The 19698-nt window shown below is 32.4% G+C and overlaps 1 protein-coding gene across 1 annotated transcript in view; it reads right to left on the minus strand.

The window, feature by feature from the left end:
* LRRIQ3 (leucine rich repeats and IQ motif containing 3) overlaps window positions 1-19698 on the minus strand; it is an 83178-nt gene that overhangs the window by 39663 nt on the left and 23817 nt on the right. Inside the window, exons 4-5 of the mRNA XM_016216818.2 lie at window positions 18792-18925; window positions 12048-12204 (exon numbers count right to left, since the gene is read on the minus strand). Of these exons, the coding sequence (XP_016072304.2) occupies window positions 12048-12204; window positions 18792-18925 (291 nt within the window). The remainder of the gene's footprint in view (window positions 1-12047; window positions 12205-18791; window positions 18926-19698) is intronic.

Here is a 19698-nt window from a genome sequence, read left to right on the forward strand (position 1 = left end):
TAAAGACATGCCCGCAATTTACTATGAGTTTCTCTGGGCTTCCTAGGTAAATACTGTCAGCAAAAATCCATGCTTCGATGGAATATCTCTAAAACTAACCTAAATAGACCAGAGAGCAGCAGTGTGATTTAATGGCTAATATTTCCCAAGACACGGTACCTAAATTTGTTTTGAGAAAATTCAGTCCCATCAATTTCTAGATGAGTCATAAAATACAAACCTTTGTAATTCAAGGCTTAGATCAATATTGAAATACATTGAAATAGCCACTCTCTCTTATCTTGAACAAATAAAAATTCATTCTAAGTAAGTGGTAAAGAATGGTCATTTTATTGATTTTGTTATCTTTCCTGTTAGAAAAAGAAAGAAAGCTTAAAAGGTTTTGCATTAGCAGTCTTTGCAAAGCAATTTTTAGATGGTACGTTTCACTGGATTTAAAAATGGTAGTATTAGCTTTCTTGTAGGAGGAAGTAAATAATTTCATGCACATTATTATACAAGTTTTAAATTGTTAAAATATGCTGGTTGGATGAACTGCTAAGTGTATTTCTCTTTTCAACTTTAAACTTATCTTGTGTGTACAGGTGATATCCCTAGTGTCCAATCACAGACAGGTTTGCATCCTGTTGTCCAGGGAATGATGGGCACAGTTCCTTTTGACACTGATGAGAGGTGAATACATAAATCCAGCCCACTTCAGTAAAAATGGACCCATAATTTTTTTTTACCCTGAAGAAAAATACAGTAATAAAGTTTAAAGATGGAAAAAAATACAGTCAAACTCTTGAGGTGTACCATTAGTTAATGATAGTCAGCAAACATTACATTTTGCCTTGAGGACAGTGAGTTCCAGATTTGCATTTAGGTGCTCATGAATTCTAATAATCACGGCTCTCTATGTGATAGCAAGGAGCCTAGAAACACGAATGATAGGTTTTTCACATTTCAGTGAACTCAAAAGTAGAAACTAAAAAGGAAAGGTATGCTTTTTACATATTTTCTTCTACCTCTATTCTCTGCTAAGATCTTTCTTGTGAAATGAGTATATGCATTTCCTATAAATATTTAGAACTTGAGAATATACACTATTTCCAACATAAAGTCTTTTGCATCAACTTTAAAAAGTGTGGATCTTGTATAAAACTTTAATGGTGTCTCTGAACTAGTATTTTCAAAATTATATCAGCATTTCTAAGACTTGGCATAGTATGTCAGAACAACTGCCCCTATACAAGTATCCTACCTCTAATAGTAGCAAAAAGAAACATGCTATGAAAAGATAAAGCTATCCAGCAAACATTTTTATTTTTTTAATAACCCAGTAAGTATCTACTAATCATTAACTGACATACATAATTTATTTTTAGTCTGCTTGTATCATTAGCCTATAACATTTCTGAAATAATAAACTTTATTATAACGACCACACTATATATTAACCCCTTTACCTTCACTAGTAAACTCTTTACCTTCTCTACTTTTGAGGGTGTTCTAAGTTATAGTGCAACAGTACTGGCAAGAAAACCCATTTTATTTACGTAATTCATAACTTTGTACGATCCTTTTACACTCCATGCTTTATTTTGACTTGCATCTTATTTTTAATCTATGGTCTTTCAATGAATACCTTAATTCTTCTCTCCTCACATACAAAAATCTCAATAATAAGCAGAATTCTGTTAGCTACTTTTTTCATAGTATCATAGTAGATTCATATTTTCATAAAATAACTCCATGAGTTATAAATGATAATGCAAAACAATCAAAGTGGAGTTTGGATTATACTTATTTTAAATGCAATAAATAGTACTTTATATCAGTAAATATTTGTTGAGTGCCTCCTATGTGCATATAATTGTGCTAGGTAAAAGGTGTCAAAAACAAATAAAACACAACCTGCCATAAAGTAGCTTGTATTCCTACAGTAAAAAAAAAAAAAAAAAAAAAATTCATATAAAACAGCCACCTTCAAAGGAAGTAGGACATAAATAAATTTAAATAGAAACAGATACTGGAAAACTATTAGTAGCAATATTCAAATTAACTGGAGATATTAATTTCCCCTAATATTAAAAGAGAATAAGTCTTTGTTCTGAGTCTCATAGGGGACTTTATCCTTTTATTTAACGCTGCAAATTTAAGCAAAGAGGGAAATAGATAATAAGATATAATTCTGGAAATAATCTCATTTGTAAACAAAAGGAAGTAAAGATCAGATTCTGGGAAAGAGGGTTTGGCCTTGGCATCACAAACTTAATTTAAGGTGAATGAGCAAAGGCATTTTAGTGCCCACTTTGAGATGGAGATTGTTTGATGGCATAACTGTAGAAAGAAGGTACCGTGCTGGAACGGAGGTGCACTGGAGAGAGGACGCGTAGCAGTGCTTTTATACTTTATTACCCCTACCTATGAAAAAGACGATACAGAGATCTCAAATAATAGGCTGACAGATTCACAGTAGCCACGATCAAATATAATTCTTTTTACCCAACTTAATTCTAATACTGGAATCTCTCACAATATGCAGCAATGGTTCTCTTCTGCAGAAAACGCTGTTTGTTAGGTATAATGTTCTATTTCTTTTTTTCTTTTGTTTTTTGTTAATCCTCGCCCAAGGATACTTTTTCTATTGAGTTTTAGAGAGAGAAAGAGAGAGAAACATCGATGTGAGAGCAACACATCAATTGGTTGCCTCCTGCACATGCCTGACCGGGGTGGGCATCGAACCTACAACCTAAGTTTTGTACCCTTGGTCAAGAATCGAACCCACTACCCTCTGCTGCACAGGCTGATGCCCTAATCACAGAGCAACACTGACCAGGATATAATGCTCTCTTTCTATAATTATCTTTTCCTTCCTCTGGAGCTACTACATCTCCAACATACTAACTCCACTCTCCTTCTAATTCCAGGACCTCAAGTAGGAGACAATAAGCCTCTCCAGACCAGAACTTAGAGTTCCCTATTAATTTGTTGTGCTCATGGGCTAACACATAATTTGTTGTTTTTAATTCTCACCCAAGGGTATGTTATTTTTTATTGATTTTAGAGGGAGGGAAGGAGAGAAACATCGATGTGAGAGAGAGACACTGATAGTTGGCCGTCTACACGTGCCCCCACCAGGGACTGAACACAAAAGCTAGATATATGTCCTGACGAGGAGCTGACCCAGCAGCCTTCTGGTGTACAGGATGACTCTTCAGCCAGCGGACCACCGGCCAGGACAATCCTGTCACTGGGTTTTTATCTTGTTCTTGATCCGTCACCACTACACTCTGCTTCTGCAATGTTTCCCAGCCCTAACTTCACCTCTTCCTTGGACTATTTCCCAAGCCTCCATTCTAGCAATCCAGTCTTTAGCATAAGTTTTGTTCAGATACATGTAGGTCATTCCTACTAACTGAAAAGTTTATACAAAGCATTTCTAATTTTTTACTTTATAATTATGTAGTTTTGTTTTAAAAGAAAAAAAATTATAAAATTGTGTCTGATCGAGCAGAAGTTTAGCAGAGGCCCTCAAACATTTTGGTCACAAGACTCCTTTATACCCTAAGAAGTTGAGTCCCCAAAGAGCTTTAATATTTATCATAAAAGATATTATATTTACCATATAAGAAATTAAAAGTATAAAATGTTTAAAACATTTATTAATTTTAAAATATCCTTAATAAAACTGTTTCATGCTTGCAGAAATTACATAATTTTATAAAACAAAACTATATTTCCAAAAAAAATTTAGTGAGAGAAATAGGATTATTCTACATTTTCATAAATCTCCTTAATGTCTGTCTTAATAAAAGGGAGATCTTCACATTTGCTTATACACGAAATATCTTACAAGTCATGTTGCATCTAGAAAAGCTCCATGATATGAGAGAATGAGAGTAAAATAAAATAATGTCTTAGTATTGTTATTAAAATTATTTTGGCTTTGTGGATCCCCTAAAAGGACTTCAAAAACCCACAGTGGTCCCTGGATTACACTTTGAGAATCAATATTTTACAGAGAGCTATGGAGAAAAATCTCACAAAATTGGTCTGATTATAGGAAGGTCAGTCAAAATATATAAAAATAATCAAAATATTAATGAATTACAATTTAAAATTATAAGGTGACAGAGTAGATTCTAAGAATACATGTTCACCACAATTTCTCTTAGGTAAGGAGAAAAAAAGAAATAAGAAAACATATTTATAAAATAATAAATATGAGACTACTACTCTCAAAACCATTAGATAGCATATTATCTCTAGTGAGATGTAAATAAAGGTGTAATATTGAATGTATTCATTAAGAATCAGATAAATTTGAGAGAATTATGCATTTAAATAAGTGTAAAAATATTATGAAAGTATACCTTAAAAATTCTGGAAAGACAGAAAGAGAAAATAAGCGTGACACAAAGTAATACTTTTTGAAAATTTTAGTTGAAAGAGACAAGTTTATCTATATTTAAAGTTTATTTACTAAACTGACTCAACAATTCTTAATATTTGAATCATATAATAATGAGAAATGACCAAAAATTTACTGTCAAAGATTTATACACTAAAAAGTCATAGAATTTTGACAATTGTATGGTTGAGGCTTATTAGTAAATATTCAAAGGATATCTCATTCCTATATTCCTTAAATTGTCCCAAAGCATAGGAAAAATAGGAAAGTGTCTTAAGATAGACCATTGTCCTGATATCAAACCTCAAAGAGTTGGCACAAAAATAAAATAATACAACCTCACTCATTGTAATATTACAGAGGGGAAAATCTTAAAATAAATATTAGCAACCCCAATTGAGTGTTTTCCAAACAAAAACACAATGACTAAGTTTAATTAAGAATGTAAATGTGGTTCAAAATATGAAAATATATTGATTTAATTCATTAGCTTAGAATACTGAAGAGATAAATTAAGACTATAATACAGTCTAAAAAGGCATATGATATTAAACAAACATGTGTGCTTTATATTTAATCCAGTATCTCAGTAATGATATAACTTTCTTAACAAGAAGAGCAACAATAAGTATAATCATTGGAAAGGAAGAGAAAAATGATCATTTTCTAAGGCAAACCTTGAAAATCTAAGAGAATCAACTGAAAAATCATTTACAACTCATATGGTAAAATTTATATCTCCCTTGTAACTCTATCCTAATTTCTTTATCTCAGTCTTAAGTCACTTAATTTTCCTTTATTAACCTCAATGCACAAAGTATTTGTGGAGTATTACTATAAGCACTTTATAACTCCTAACCCTTTATCTTTTCCAGATTTGCTATGCTATTATGTAAATCCTCTGTCAATTTTCTCTTTTTCTAGCGATCTCTCAGTTGGCCTTGACAACCCCCACAGTTTTGTATCTCAGATTATGTATTAACTGATCATCTTCCTACGGATTTTCAAAACTAATTCTACAATTTCTTGGTCTCAAATCTTGTTTATTCACGTCTATGGAGCTATGCATAATAAATGGTGTCACAGGTTGGTCTTCCCAGAAAGGAGATACCAAAACAGAGTTAACTGCATAGAAGGTTTCTTGGGAAGTAACACTCATTAAAGGAAAATGGAGGAATAATGTTACACAGGGAGAGCCAAAGTTTCTGCCAACCAAGCAGGAGCCCTGGAGCAAGGTCTGTCTATCTGAAAGTCCCACACTGAGCAGAAATGGCCAGGTCCTTGTAACACTGCCTTACTCAACAATTGGCTGGAGGATGCCTAGAGAATAATGTGACCTCAACTTGAAAGCAGAGGTGGACCCTAAAAAAATTAGCAGTTGGAGTTATAAGCTAACTGCATTCCTTGCATCTGAGCAGCTACAAATAGTGCCTAATATTATCCTTGCATGCTTCTGTTCTGGGTTTATTCATCTAGCTCCAAGTCTTCTCCATTTAGTCTTAGTAAAATCTTTGATTAAAGGGAACAGTCTCTATTTATTTTATTTTTACTGCCAGTGAAGAGCAGATGGCCTGAAACCTAGAAAGCACATAATAAATACCTGTTAGCAAATGGCAACGTTTAGCCCTGATGTGTTGCTGAGGTCATTAAGCAACAGCTTCAGTTCTAAGCCATCATTATTGCTTCTTTGGACCACCAAAAAAGGCTGAATTAAACATAAATTATCCTTAGCCTCTGATAGCCCTAGTATCTGCCCTTATAAACTCTTCTTAAAAGTATCTCATACTTCTACCTGACACTAAAAGCCACTATTTCCCAAAAGTCTTAATATTCAGGACAACTCCAATTTCTTTCATGAGACCCATTAGATGTAGAAAACTGACTAGACTGAATTTGAATTTGTACACTCCTTGCAGTTCCACACTTTATATAATCAGTCTCTACCCAGTGAGTGTTTCCTGGTCCTTTCCCTCTCCCTACAAGTATCAGAATAGAACTTGCTTGATTACAGTGCTAAGAACATTCTAAGTGCTCAGAAAATACCCATTTGAAATTAACTGTATTGCTGATGGGGCCCCAAAATGACTGTTAGACAGCAACAAAGGGCAATTTTTAGAAAAGATATAAGCACGTCAGTACAAAGCTTCTTTCTTAGAATTATATAAGCTAACACAACATCCCAGGAGCCCATTGATAATAAAGGTCAGTTTCCTGTATAAGGAAGCATTCTCACCACTCACAAAACAGTACAATTTAAAAAATTTAAATATCTATCCAAAAGTTCCTTTTTAACACTCTATGTAATAAAAAGAGGTGACTCATTCTGCATCTTCTGAATATGACATAAGATCAACCTCCTCATATTTTCTTAGCATTGCTTACTGTTAAATTAAAGAGGGCAAAAGTAGATTCAATATTCTGTGGCTTGCAATATTATGGAGTTGATATTCTTTCCCCCTCCTCCATATTTACCTGAACTTAAAGTGAGTGCAAAAAAACCCCTCAAATATGATTAGTTACTTGGTTTTAGAAAATTAGGGCAATCTCGCCCTGCTATGCAAGCTGTGTTCTGCACAACACCAGGGAATGTCTTCCACATAGACCGTGATGTAACTGCACTCGTGCACTGTGCAGTGCAGTGGCCCTGAGTAAGGTGAATCTTTCTCTTTCCACTCCTACTCACATAGGCCATGTGATAAATCATCTCATTTTCCTAACAGTAAAAAGAAAACTAAATGTCGCCAAAGAAGACAAACGCATGAAAAGATATTCAACATCATATGTCATTAGGGGACTGAAAATTATTCCATACCTATCACACTGGCCAAAATCTAGAACACTGACAACATCAAACGCCAGTGAGGATATGGAGCAATAGGAGCTTTTTCATTCATTGCTGGTGGGAATGCAAAATGGTACAGCAACCTTAGAAGATAGTTTGGCAAATTTTTTTTTAACAAAACCAAACATGCTCTTACCATGTGACACAGCATTCATGCTCCCTTGTATTTACCCCCAAAATGAAAATTCATGTCCACACAAATACCTTCATATGAATATACATAGCAACTTTGTTCAAAAATGCCAAAACTTGGAAGTAACCAAGATGTCCTACAATAGGTAGATGAATGAATAAATAAACTGTTGTACAGACAATAAAATACATTTTAGTGCTAAAAAAAAAAAAAAAAAAAGAGCTATGAAGCCATACAAGGGAGGAAAGTTATGGAGGAAAGTTAAATACACATTACTAAGTGAAGGAGGTCAATCTGAAAAGCTACATACTATATGATTCCAAATATATGACATTCTAGAAAAGGAAAAAAATATGGAGACAGTAAAAAGATTATTGGTTGCTAAAAGTTAGGGGGGAGAAAGGATGAATATGCAGAGCACAGACGATTTTTAGGGCAATAAAACTATTTTGTATGACACTCTCTAATGGTAGACACGTGATTATACAGTTATCAAAACCCACAGAATATACAACTCAAGAGTAAACCTTAATGTAAACTATGGACTTTGGGAGATAATGGTGTGTTAATTTAGGTTCATGGATTATAATAAATGTACCATTGCAAGAAAGGTTGTGCATGTATGGGGAAAGGGAGTATATGGGAACTCTGTACTTTCCACTAATTTTTCTATGAACCTGAAGGTGCTCTAATAAAAATGTTTATTAAGTATAAAAACAAGAGCTTATTTGTGGAATATGATACAAAATAGGGGTTCCTGAAGGTAATATTTTCATATTTATGTTATAAATAATGCAGGTATAATCTTTTTATCCACAATGAAAAATGTTTTTTTGTTTTACTATGTAAATAAATCATGATTTTTTATTAAATAAAAAGAAAAATTATCAAAAAAAAAAGGAATAATTACCTATCATTCTGACACTTAAATAGCCTCTATTAAAATCTTGACAACAATGTTTTCATGTATTTTGCATGCATATGTAGTATAATTTAAAAGTAAGATTATATATTTTAACCTTTATTAAAAATTATAATATAGTAAAAGGTAAACAGTTCATCAGGTTTAAAAATATATCCATAAACTTTCAGGAAAATATATTTAATAATTATTAATGGAAAGGGTTCACAGGAGAATTGTATTTGAGAATATTTTTGTTCTATTCTGTTTTACAAAAACATGGCAAGATTTTAGTAATGAGAAAAATGAATATTTGGAAGGGAAAAAAAATCAATAAAATATTCTAGAATTCAACCAAATCAGCAGTCCTAAAGCAAATCTTACCTTAGTATAGATAACTCCCATATTAGATTATATCTGGTGTTCCCAGGAACTATGCAGTGCCATAAGAGTACAAGATGTAAACATTCAATGTGCTAGAAGTAGTGCCAACTAAGAGATCCCTTCCACAGAAGTTGGATTGTATTGCTCTCTTGATCCCTGTCCTGATTTTGCTGAAAACTAGGGAGAACATATGCATCCTTTCCAGAAGTGTCAAGACAAAAGGTGTGATGGTTCCTGACCATCACTCTTTCTTACTTCTTACATTCTTTCTTTCCTTCCTAACAAAATATGACTAAAACAGCTTAAGGAAGCATCAGATATGAGGGTGTGGGGCAGGTGGAAAGGGAACAACTAAGCTTCCTATGAGATAAATATGTGGCAAATTGCTTTCTCCCTCTGAATCTCTTTCCTTTTCGCTTCAATGGGTGTGACTTTCTCTCATACTATATCCCTTCTAAAATTTATGCTTGCAATATAGGAAGTAAAAAAAGAGACTATTTAAACTAACAAAGCACAGATAACAAAGAATATCTCATAGTCTAGCCCAGATTACTAAACTTTTACAATGGAATTTTAGGCCAAAGCCTAGTTAGTAACTGCTTTGTTTGCTAATATTCCTTATACCTATATTTTCCTTGGTATCCTTTGAGGAAAAGGGTTGACTATGCCAAAGATTTCAAATATTCTTGAGTGTCCCAGAAAAATCAATAATAATCTAGATTTAGTCTCTAGATTTCCCTAAAACCCATTATAATAATATACAAGTTTCCCTAAAACTTGATCTGGTTACCACCATAATTCTGTATGTCAGCCTATCCTTCAAGAGAAGCAACCATCCTCTGACCAGTAACTGTAAGTCATGAATCAATAAAGTTCCTAGCAATTGTTTTGAATCCTTACTTTCTTCCATTCTGACTGTGTTTTCAATAGATTCCTTCCTCTTGGCTCCTGAATTTTGGTTCTGTCTCTCATTTAAAGTTTATTCTTGCACCATAAACTTTGGGTGTTTATATGAACTGGCTTTGAGGCACTACACTTCCTGAATGATTGTAACGGGAGCTCACTCCTCTAACTCTTTCCATTAATATGGGAAGTTTTAAACCTTTCAGACAAAACACATTTCACCCCCAAACAGAAGGAGATTCAGCCATTGATTACTTTCACTAAATACTGAAGCTTGAATTCCATTCTTGACTAATCCATTCCATTACATTGCTAAGGGAATCTTTTTGTAAAATGAACTCCTAATATTAAATGCTAGTATTTTCTCACCTCTTCCCTTTTACCTACTCCCTACCTCTTTCACTGTTTATTGGATCCTAGGTTCACTTAAGCACTCTATAGTATCAATTGTCTCACTATAGTTTTTAATAAACCAAGCTCCAAGTCACTAAAGACTAGATACATGAGCAGTAAAAATAGTAAAATAATAGTGTATCAACTAAGTAAGCTGAAGAGGAGAGTGCAAGTAAAGCCAACAGAAGATGGAACAATTTTATACAGAGTATTTAGAGATGAACCTTACAATTAAAATTCATTTCAATTACTTTAAGAAACTGAGCTGAAGATAACTTCTATAATAGTCTATGAATGGAGCTATAAACAGTGAAAAAGCATAGGAAAATGTATATATTTATAAAATATGAATAGTTATTAATAAAATGACATTAATAATAATGTAGTTAGCAGAATTATCAATAATGTCAATGACCTTTAGAAAATCTATAACAAATGTATTCTACCAAAAGATTTATAACATTCAAAATACTTCTAAATCCCAATATACAATGATATATTCTATGTAACTACATAGATATGAAATAAAATAACCTTTGTAATATGAATATTTTACTCCTAATTGATGCCCATAATAGTGACTTACCATAACATATATGGATATATGAATATATAGATATGTGTATATATATATCTGTATAAGTATGTGTATGTATATATACTTACATCTGTATAAGTATATACATATATCTGTATAAGTATATATCTGTATAAGTATCTCTGTGTGTGTATATTATATCCAAATTGGTTACAAGAGTCAGTGAAAGTCTCCCCTGTATAAAGCATATAAACAGCAAAGGACATGCCTAAAATCAGTGTTTATATTCTACATGGAAGGCCAAAAGACATTTCACATGAACTTTATCGTTTTATAAAGCATACTATCATCTGGAGCAAATTAATACAGTTGGCACTGAGTGCTCATGAGGGAAAAGTTTTGTGTAGGATACCTTTGCCTTTTAAACGCATATTTTTATTTTATAACTTGTGAGCTTTAAGGGCTTGAGGACATTTCTGTGCTATATTTAGAACACATGACTTCAATTACATTGAAATCAGACTAATGACAGTCTGGACCTTTTTGTAGACCCTCCTAATCATGTTAATATAATAGAAATATTTGTAGTTCAGATTACTCAGGAATAGGTCTGCATATGAAGTTTATTTATCACAAACATAGTGCTTTACAAATTATAAAAATTTCACTCTTGTTAATTATGCTAGAATATCATCTTCATTTCTACCATTACCTAATGTCCAAATCAAAACAAAAAGCACAAACTCTGGTTTCAGAAGACCTGAAGATAAGTCCTAGCAATGTTACTTAACTGTGTGACTTTGGTAAGTCAGTTTCCCTGTTTATAAAAATGAGATAAAAATACCTATCTTACAGTGTTGTGGAGAATAAATTACATATCACATACAAAATATCTAGCACAGTGCCTGGTACACAGCAGGCACTCAATAAATATGTTTTTTATATTCTATTATTATTATTACTATTCATATTATTATTTTGTGTTACAGATGTCTCCTTTTTTCCTCATTGGCTCCCCCCACCTCGCTCCCTCCCCCTCCCCAGGCCTTCGCTGCACTATTATCTGTCCACGGGTTATGCATATATGCATATAAGTTCTTTGGTTAATCTCTTCCTACCCTACTCCATTCCCTAATTGTTTCTTTTTATTTTCACTGTGTCCTCAAAGCAGTATATAATTTAGCACAAAATAATGAGTATTATGCTGTATGTAGAATTATTACCCTTTAATAAACTAAATATTTGTTTTAAACCACTAAGAAATAATTTTATATTACTATTAACAGAATTAATAAGAAAAATATAAGTATATAAATATAGATACAAAGCACAAATTATAAAATGGTTGTATTAAGAGTAATTAATACATCACAAAATTTTATTTGTACCACATTATTAAATGACTTTTCTCACATCAAAAAAATCACAAGCAGAATATTAACAATAAAATATATTTTTAAAAGACTGAAGAAATACTTACCAATGTTACATAAATTATAATTATAGTATCTTAAAAATATATATTTCAAAGAGAAGTAATAAACTAATTATACTTACATGTCTCCATCGTGCAAGCTTTCCTGTTATACTTGTTTCAGGCTTAAAAATGAGATCCTTAAAAACTCCATCTTCATATCTTTTGTGTACGTAGATCCATTTTGTTTCACATTCGCTAATAATTTTTTTTTGATGTTTTTTATACAAAAAGAGGGAGCTGAGTATAGGGGGAAAAGTAGTCATTTAGTATTTTAACAAAAAAATGACAAAGAAACTACATCTTAGAAAACATGGTGGTAAGTCTAATGTAGTAGTTGTTTTTATATTAATACTATATAAAACTATTTAGGCACTAAGATTTTTCCATCAACATTCATCAAGAGATGAATGCTGAGAAATCTGTTGTGATATGAATCCACAAACAATTCTAGACTTATATCTGACTCTGTATTTTGTAATGGCAGAAAGAATATGACTATGTTGTTCAGAAAAATACAAGGTAGTCTATCCTCATTTTTCCTTTCCAGTGAAGCAATATTTTTTTTTTATTTCTATCTAGGAGAATTACTATAGAGCAGTAATATAAGCCACAAAATAATTTTAAATTTTCTATTAGCAGTACTTAAAAAATGTTAAAATAAGTGAGATTAACTTTAATATTGTTTTATTTAACCCAATATATCCAAAATATTACCTGATAAATAATATGAGTTTGATAAACAAACAAACTCATATCATGCTTAACAGTGAAGTTTTGAATATTATAAAACTTCTGGCCCTTCACAAAAGTTTTTTCGAGTTTTCTTCTTCCTGATCTCAGAAGGGGACTTCTTAGCTGTCTTTTCTCCTGGGCCTCTTTGGTAAACTTCAAGATGGTTTACAGTTTAGCTTTCTGCTCTTGTTGAGATACCAGCCTCCTCTTAATTATTTATCTGTTACTGAGGGTATGGGCGATCAGGGCTCTACTATTCTCTACCTGTTACAGCTGGGTTAGAGCTTCTGCCCTACAAGTGAGGGCTAGAAGAAGAGGAGAGCCCAAGGCCCCTTAGCTACTCTTGCCTGGAATAGAGTCTCTAGAATATTTTCAAATTTATTTTTTAAAAGGGTCAGACTATGGAGAAATTTATCTCTCAAAATATTGTTGAAAACAATAATCAGCTGGCAACTAGTGGAGGCTGATAATAACTATGATATCAAAAGAAGTTCAGACGGCTTAACAGAGGAATCAGAAAAAGAGACAATCAAAGAGAGCCCTGCTATAATCATTGTCATCCCAAGGGTGGCTGCACCTGGCCAATGGTATGTACTCGAAGGAGCAATATCATAGTTGTCCAATGCAGAGGAAATGGACTTCACTAAAATAGTCTAGCCTAGTCATTAAATTAACAAGCAAAAACCAAGGCCTGGGTGAAGAGATAAGTATCCAGAGTTGTTACAATATATTATCTAAAATGTCCAGTTTTCAACAAAAAATTATGAGAGTGTAACCAATACAGATAAAAAGAGCTGCCTCTGAAACTGCCTTTGAAAGGGCACAGATGATAGACATAACAGATAAAGACTTCACAGCAGCTACTATAAATATGTTTAAAGGAAATAAACCTTAAATAAGTAAAGAAAGGTATAATAATGATGCCTTTTCAAATACAGATTATCAATACACAGAAATTATGGGAAAAAGAAAATTCTGCAATTAAAATGTATAATAACTGAAATAAAAATTTTGCTAAAGTAGTTCAACAGCAGATTTTAATTGACTGGAAAAAAGAATCAGAAATCTTGAAGATTGATAAAAACAAAGCTGACAGAGAAAGAAAATATTGAAGACAAGTGACTAGACCCACAAAGAAATGTAGAGTATCAAGTCCACCCACATAGGCATAACGGAAGTAACAGAGAACAGATAAAAATATATATATTAGAAGAACTAATGTCTAAAACTTTCTGAAATCTGAACAAAACATTAATCTACACCTCTAAGAGCTCAACAAATTACAAAAAGAATAAACACAAAGATTCACATTCAAATACCTCATAGTAAGACTACGGAAACCCCAAAATAATGAGAAAAACTAGAAAAGAGCAAGAGAAAAATGACTAGTTCTTAGTTATTCTACTAAATAAGATAGATCCAATTATTAAAGCTTCAGTTCAAGTATCATCTCCTCCTAAAAGTATTCTCTGCCCTTTTACAAGCCAAGTTAATTACATCTATACCCAGTCTACTCTAAGAAAATGCTTAATTGCAATCAGACTTTCTGATTTTGTTTAATAAACTGTCCTCTGAAGTAGGCAGTCAAAATCCATAGGTCACAGATACAAAGGTTCCTGTTAGAGTAGCTTAAATTTAAGTGCCATGTGTTGCATGTGATTTGTTTTGAATTGCGTATTTTTTAAAGGAGACTTGTTTCCGGAATGTCAACAGAGGCTTAAGAGAGTCGGACTGTACTCAACTGAATCCATAAGAGAAGGCAGACAAAAATGATCCTGCTATGATAGCTTGAATCATCAGGGCATGGTACCCAGGCGACAAGACTGTCATTACAATCTGAATTCAGTGCTGCTCCTGCTCCATGTGCAGAAAGAACCACACAAGGTTAGAATGAGCCTATTCACCTCTGCATGCCATTAGTTTGCTAATGAGTCTAATGAGGAGAAGATGGCAATAAAGCTTTCTTGTGTGTCTATGTAGAAGCTCACTCATTTTGAAAGAAAACAAATATATAATACACACTTGTTCTTGCACCACTTCTAAAAATGGAAAACTAGTTTCTAAAAAGACTAAGATATGTCTATTTTTTTATTCTGAATTTCAAAAAAATCAAAACATTTGTAAAGTGTTAGTAAAATTAAAATTATTCTGTGTAAACTTAAAAAAAATAAATGATTCAGTCTAATTCTGACAACTTAAGTAGAGGCATTATTAAACTTAAGATATTATTATAAGATCAGATATAATTTATTTTATTTATGTTAAATTATTAAAATTGTTTACACAATCATAAAATATTTTCAATATTTTAATAATATTTTAACAAAGATTTTTTTTTTTGGATAGCAAATAGTAGAGGAAAGCATATCTGTGTTCCAAGAGAGTATTAAACTAAGTAAAGTTAATTTTAAAGCTGCAAATTTTAGATAACATTGGCTTGAATCTGTATGTTGTCTTTACAGATTATGATTAATGACCCGAACCATATACAAAGATAGATTTTATTTTACATTATTTATATCTGGCAAATTCACCTTACTAGAATATTTTCATAGGAATGTTGACCTAAATTTATTGTTTAAAATAGGATTTACTTTGAAATAAATGTATGCTACTTCTGCCTTTAATATACCTATTTTATAAGGTAAGAATTAACTTAATCTTTATCATATATAAATAATGTAATCACTGTTGAACAAAATCAGCATTCAGAATTACATAATTTACTATGTAATTAATAGACTGTTATAATTCCATCTCAAAATTCCAAAATGAGGACTCAAAATGTACTCTGCAAGTAACAGTCAATTACTAGCCAAATAATAGGCATATTACTGAAAAGTTGCCTCTAATGCTTTTATATTATGAAATCATGTTAAGTACATTATGAATTCCTTATATTTAAAGAAAAGCTTTTATGTGAATAATTTGAAATGAGGCTAATAATTTCCTGATTCATATACATTGTGATATTACTATGTTGAGTATTATTTGACAATTTGTACCCCTTTAAAAACTAGTGGAGAATTAATAGTGTACATAAAAAAGATGCATTAATAGACGTTAATGTTCAAAGACTTTGGCATAGAATCAACTATGACCTATTAATTCTTTACCCTGTTTGGGGGCCTTCAAGTTAGTAAATCTTGTTTGTTCTCTTCTCCCCCTAATAAGGTGCCCTTAAGTTTGATGAACCAATTGGTCACTCAGTTCCAACCTATAGTCAAATTCCCTAGATTATAATCAGCATCTCTTCCTTTCACAGGGAGTTTTATTTGCAAACATTTGGCATGATTTCAGGATATCCTCATATCAAATAATTGCAAGGCAATTAACAATATAGATTTTAAAGTTAGTTATCAGATCAGAATCTACATATAACAAATTTCTGTAGTCTTGTATAACATGATGCACTCTTATCCCTCATATAAATTTTATATTTCAGGAAAACTAAATTGACATTTTTCTACCAACCTAAAAATTAGAGGATAAAAGTTTTTCTTGCTTTCTTCAACACAGCTCCAAGCAAACCTTGAATTCAACTCCAAGACTTGTAACATACATAACAAAGCCAACAATGAAATTATCCATCACATCAAAAATTCGATTAGAATTGAAATTTTCTCCTTGTCTTGAGTATAGCCTTCTATATCAGGAGTCAAGAAACTTTTTCCATAAAGAGGCAGATAGTAAATATTTTAGGGTTTGCAGTGCATATTTTGTTTTGTTGAATATGAACCCTCCCTATGACCTCGATAGCTGTCCTTACTTAGGTTTAGTAAGCTGCCAATCTGATCACAGTATTTTATTCTAAAAATAAAAGTGTACCTCCCTTGTACCATATCATCTGTTTTAAAAAACTATTACTTTTTTTTTTTAAAAGCATTAATCATAATATATTTTTAATTTAGGCAATATATATTTAAAAGCTATATACAAAATTTCAAGCAGTTTAAGTGAACAAATTTCAAGCAAGGTGCGAAACATTTGGGCATGGGAAACATTTCTCATGGCTAGAAATAGATATATGAGAAGACTAATTGCTTGGACCTTTAGGCTGTGGGAATCCACACAGGCAACCCTCAGGGCAGTATTGTATGTTTCCCAGTTCTTTCTGTTTTGCTTTCCCATAGATGAATCCAGAAATACTTTTCTGGTTCTAGCTTCCACAGTCTCTCCATTTATTGATGTATTCATCTATTAAGCAAATATTTTTGAGCACCTAACGTGTGTCAAGCATTATGTTATTTGCTAGAGATATAGAGGATGCAGTGTATGTGGAGATATAATCATACAGACAACTGCAATAGAGTATGGTAAGGCTTGTGATAATAAAAGCATGTGATGCACACTGTAGGGACAAATATCCCAGTCATTTATTTGCCTTTAGCAAATTGGGAGCAATTGGAGGATTTTAAGATGGTGAATACAATTAGGTTAATATTTTGAAAGGATTACTCAGTGCATGCTATGGTAAATATTATTGGGAGGGAGCAAGAAATCCAAGCAAAAAGTTTCCCATGAGTCAGATAATGCAGAGAGCACATGATATGACAACAGCAACAAAGGTGATATTTTAAAAAATGATAGCTAATAAGAATGTAATATCCATATTTTCCAGGTGTTATGAGCTTTATATTCATGATCTTAATTCTCACAAGCAAACAGCCTAGTAGTACTGCTATTAGCCCTGGCTCTCTACCATTTAACATATGAGGAAACTCAGGCTCAGCACAGTGAAGTAATGTGCCTAATGGAACAGCATTTTAAAAAGAGAAATAATTCAAATTGGTCTGTCTTGAACCACTCTGATATATTTTTATTACGGACTTCTCTGCCCACAAAGCTCACTTAAATTCTGTTCACACATGCTGAATTTTCAGATACTGTTTCCATGCACAAGGTATTTATCTCATGTTACATGTATATCACAGAAAGTCTTGATTTTAAGAGTGAAAAACTCAATCCTAGGAGCATAAACTAAAGACAAGTCCCTTTAATTAGATGTTTATTTCATACAAAATTCACACAATGTAAAGAAACATAAGAGACAGAAATACTTTAAATAAATATGCACCTGTCAGAAGCTGCTTGATCCTCTTGCACACCTTTTATTCCAAATAATTTTACTTGTCAATACTTGTGAGCCCCCTTTCCTTGGTTTGAGTATATGGAACCTCTTCTTCAGCAGTTGCAGGCCCTGTACTCTGGTCAGGTTGGCTCCTTGGCCCCCATACTTCTCTATCAGAGCTACTGCCATCTATGGTTAGCCATGCGGGCTAACGCAGAACATTACCTCTGCCTTCCACAGAGTGCGGAGTGTCATTTCAGTGCAGCTTCCTATGTGGGTTTCTCAGAGACTGTCATTGCCCAACTCTAGATCTATTTTAATCCTACTTATATTTTAGGGCCAAACTTCATTTCTATCTTCTAAACTCTTTCATTTTGCATCTGAAAGTGAGCTATATAAAAATGTTCCTTTAATTTTTCATATGTTTGATATGACTAATATATATAAATTGATGACAGAGTATCCTATCAAGTTCAGTGTTCAGAGATTCTGCCAAGAAAAGTGTCCCTCTATATGCAAATGTCAGTTACTAGAAACAAATGCAAGGAACAAAGAGAAAGAAAAAGTCAACCAAAAGATAATGTAGATTGATATTGTAGCAGATGTTTCACCAAAATTATCTTCATAACCAAACTAAATATGAAACCCTCATACATATTTCATGGCTTATATTTCTATTGTATCCCATTACATGAGAGAAATTGAATATATGTTTTAGACTAATGTTTTTAACTTTAATAGAAAAACTCCCAGAATTATTCAATTAGTGATTAATAAAAACTTTATTAGTTATATGTCAATTTAAAAGAAAAAATAAAAGCATCACATTTTTATTATGTGAAATATTATAAGGTATTACTATCGAGTCTGTGGTATTTTCCTTAAAATTGTTCAAGTCATCTATAAAATACCATTTTGATAGGGAATGCAAAAATGTATATTACTGGAGAAATGCCTTTTTATTATTGATTTTCTTATCATCTTATTTTAATATTCAAATAGTAAAGAAAATAAAACATACCTCAAACCTTTTCTAACCAGGAAACCTCGTATCCATCTTTGAATAATCAAAATTGGTGAATTATGAGCCATGATTGTATTAATTTTTGAAATAACAAATTTGATATTATTAATTTCATCCTCATAGATTGATCCCTGTATAAAAAATATGTTTAATAATTATATTTCATGAAATTATTTCCAAAAGTCATTTTAAACTTGGTAGTCTAATGGTAAAAACTACTAAAACATTCACAGGTTTCTTAAAGGCATAGCAGTTGAATAATATAAAGTTTCACATATATTTTATTAGATCAGTAAATCAAGAATTAGTAGCACCAAATAATTTCAATTATCTAACAAAATGCAAGATCCATGGCAATAACTTCCAGATTCTTCTCCCAATCTGATATCATAGATATCAATTTAAACCATAATCATGTTGATCTCTGAAAAGTAGTGACATGAATAGTTATCCAGTGAAACTCTAAAAGTATTCTGTAGATCCCCATCAAGAAAATTGACATGTTGGATTCATAAAGTAATTTACAGTAGTTCAAACTTTTGTTGCAGATGAACTACAATGTTGGACACTTTTATTGGAACATAGGACATTCCACTGGGGAAAGACATTCTCTATTGGCTTTAAAGAAATTATCTTTAAGATATCTGTTCCCGCCCGGCCGGGCATGGCTCAGTGGTTGAGCGTCGACCTGGGATCCAGGCAATCGGGAATCGATTCCCGGTCAGGGCACATGCCCGGGTTGGGGGCTTGATCAATGACTCTCTCATCATTGATGTTTCTGTCTCTCTCTCCCTCTCCTTTCCTCTCTCTGATATCAATAAAGATATATTTAAAAAAGAAAAAAAAAAAAAGATATCTGTTTCTTCCCGGCTGGCATGGCTCAGCAGCTGAGCATGGACCTATG

The sequence above is a fragment of the Miniopterus natalensis genome, chromosome 9, assembly GCF_054644295.1.
Source record: "Miniopterus natalensis isolate mMinNat1 chromosome 9, mMinNat1.hap1, whole genome shotgun sequence".
Classification (NCBI taxonomy): domain Eukaryota; kingdom Metazoa; phylum Chordata; class Mammalia; order Chiroptera; family Miniopteridae; genus Miniopterus; species Miniopterus natalensis.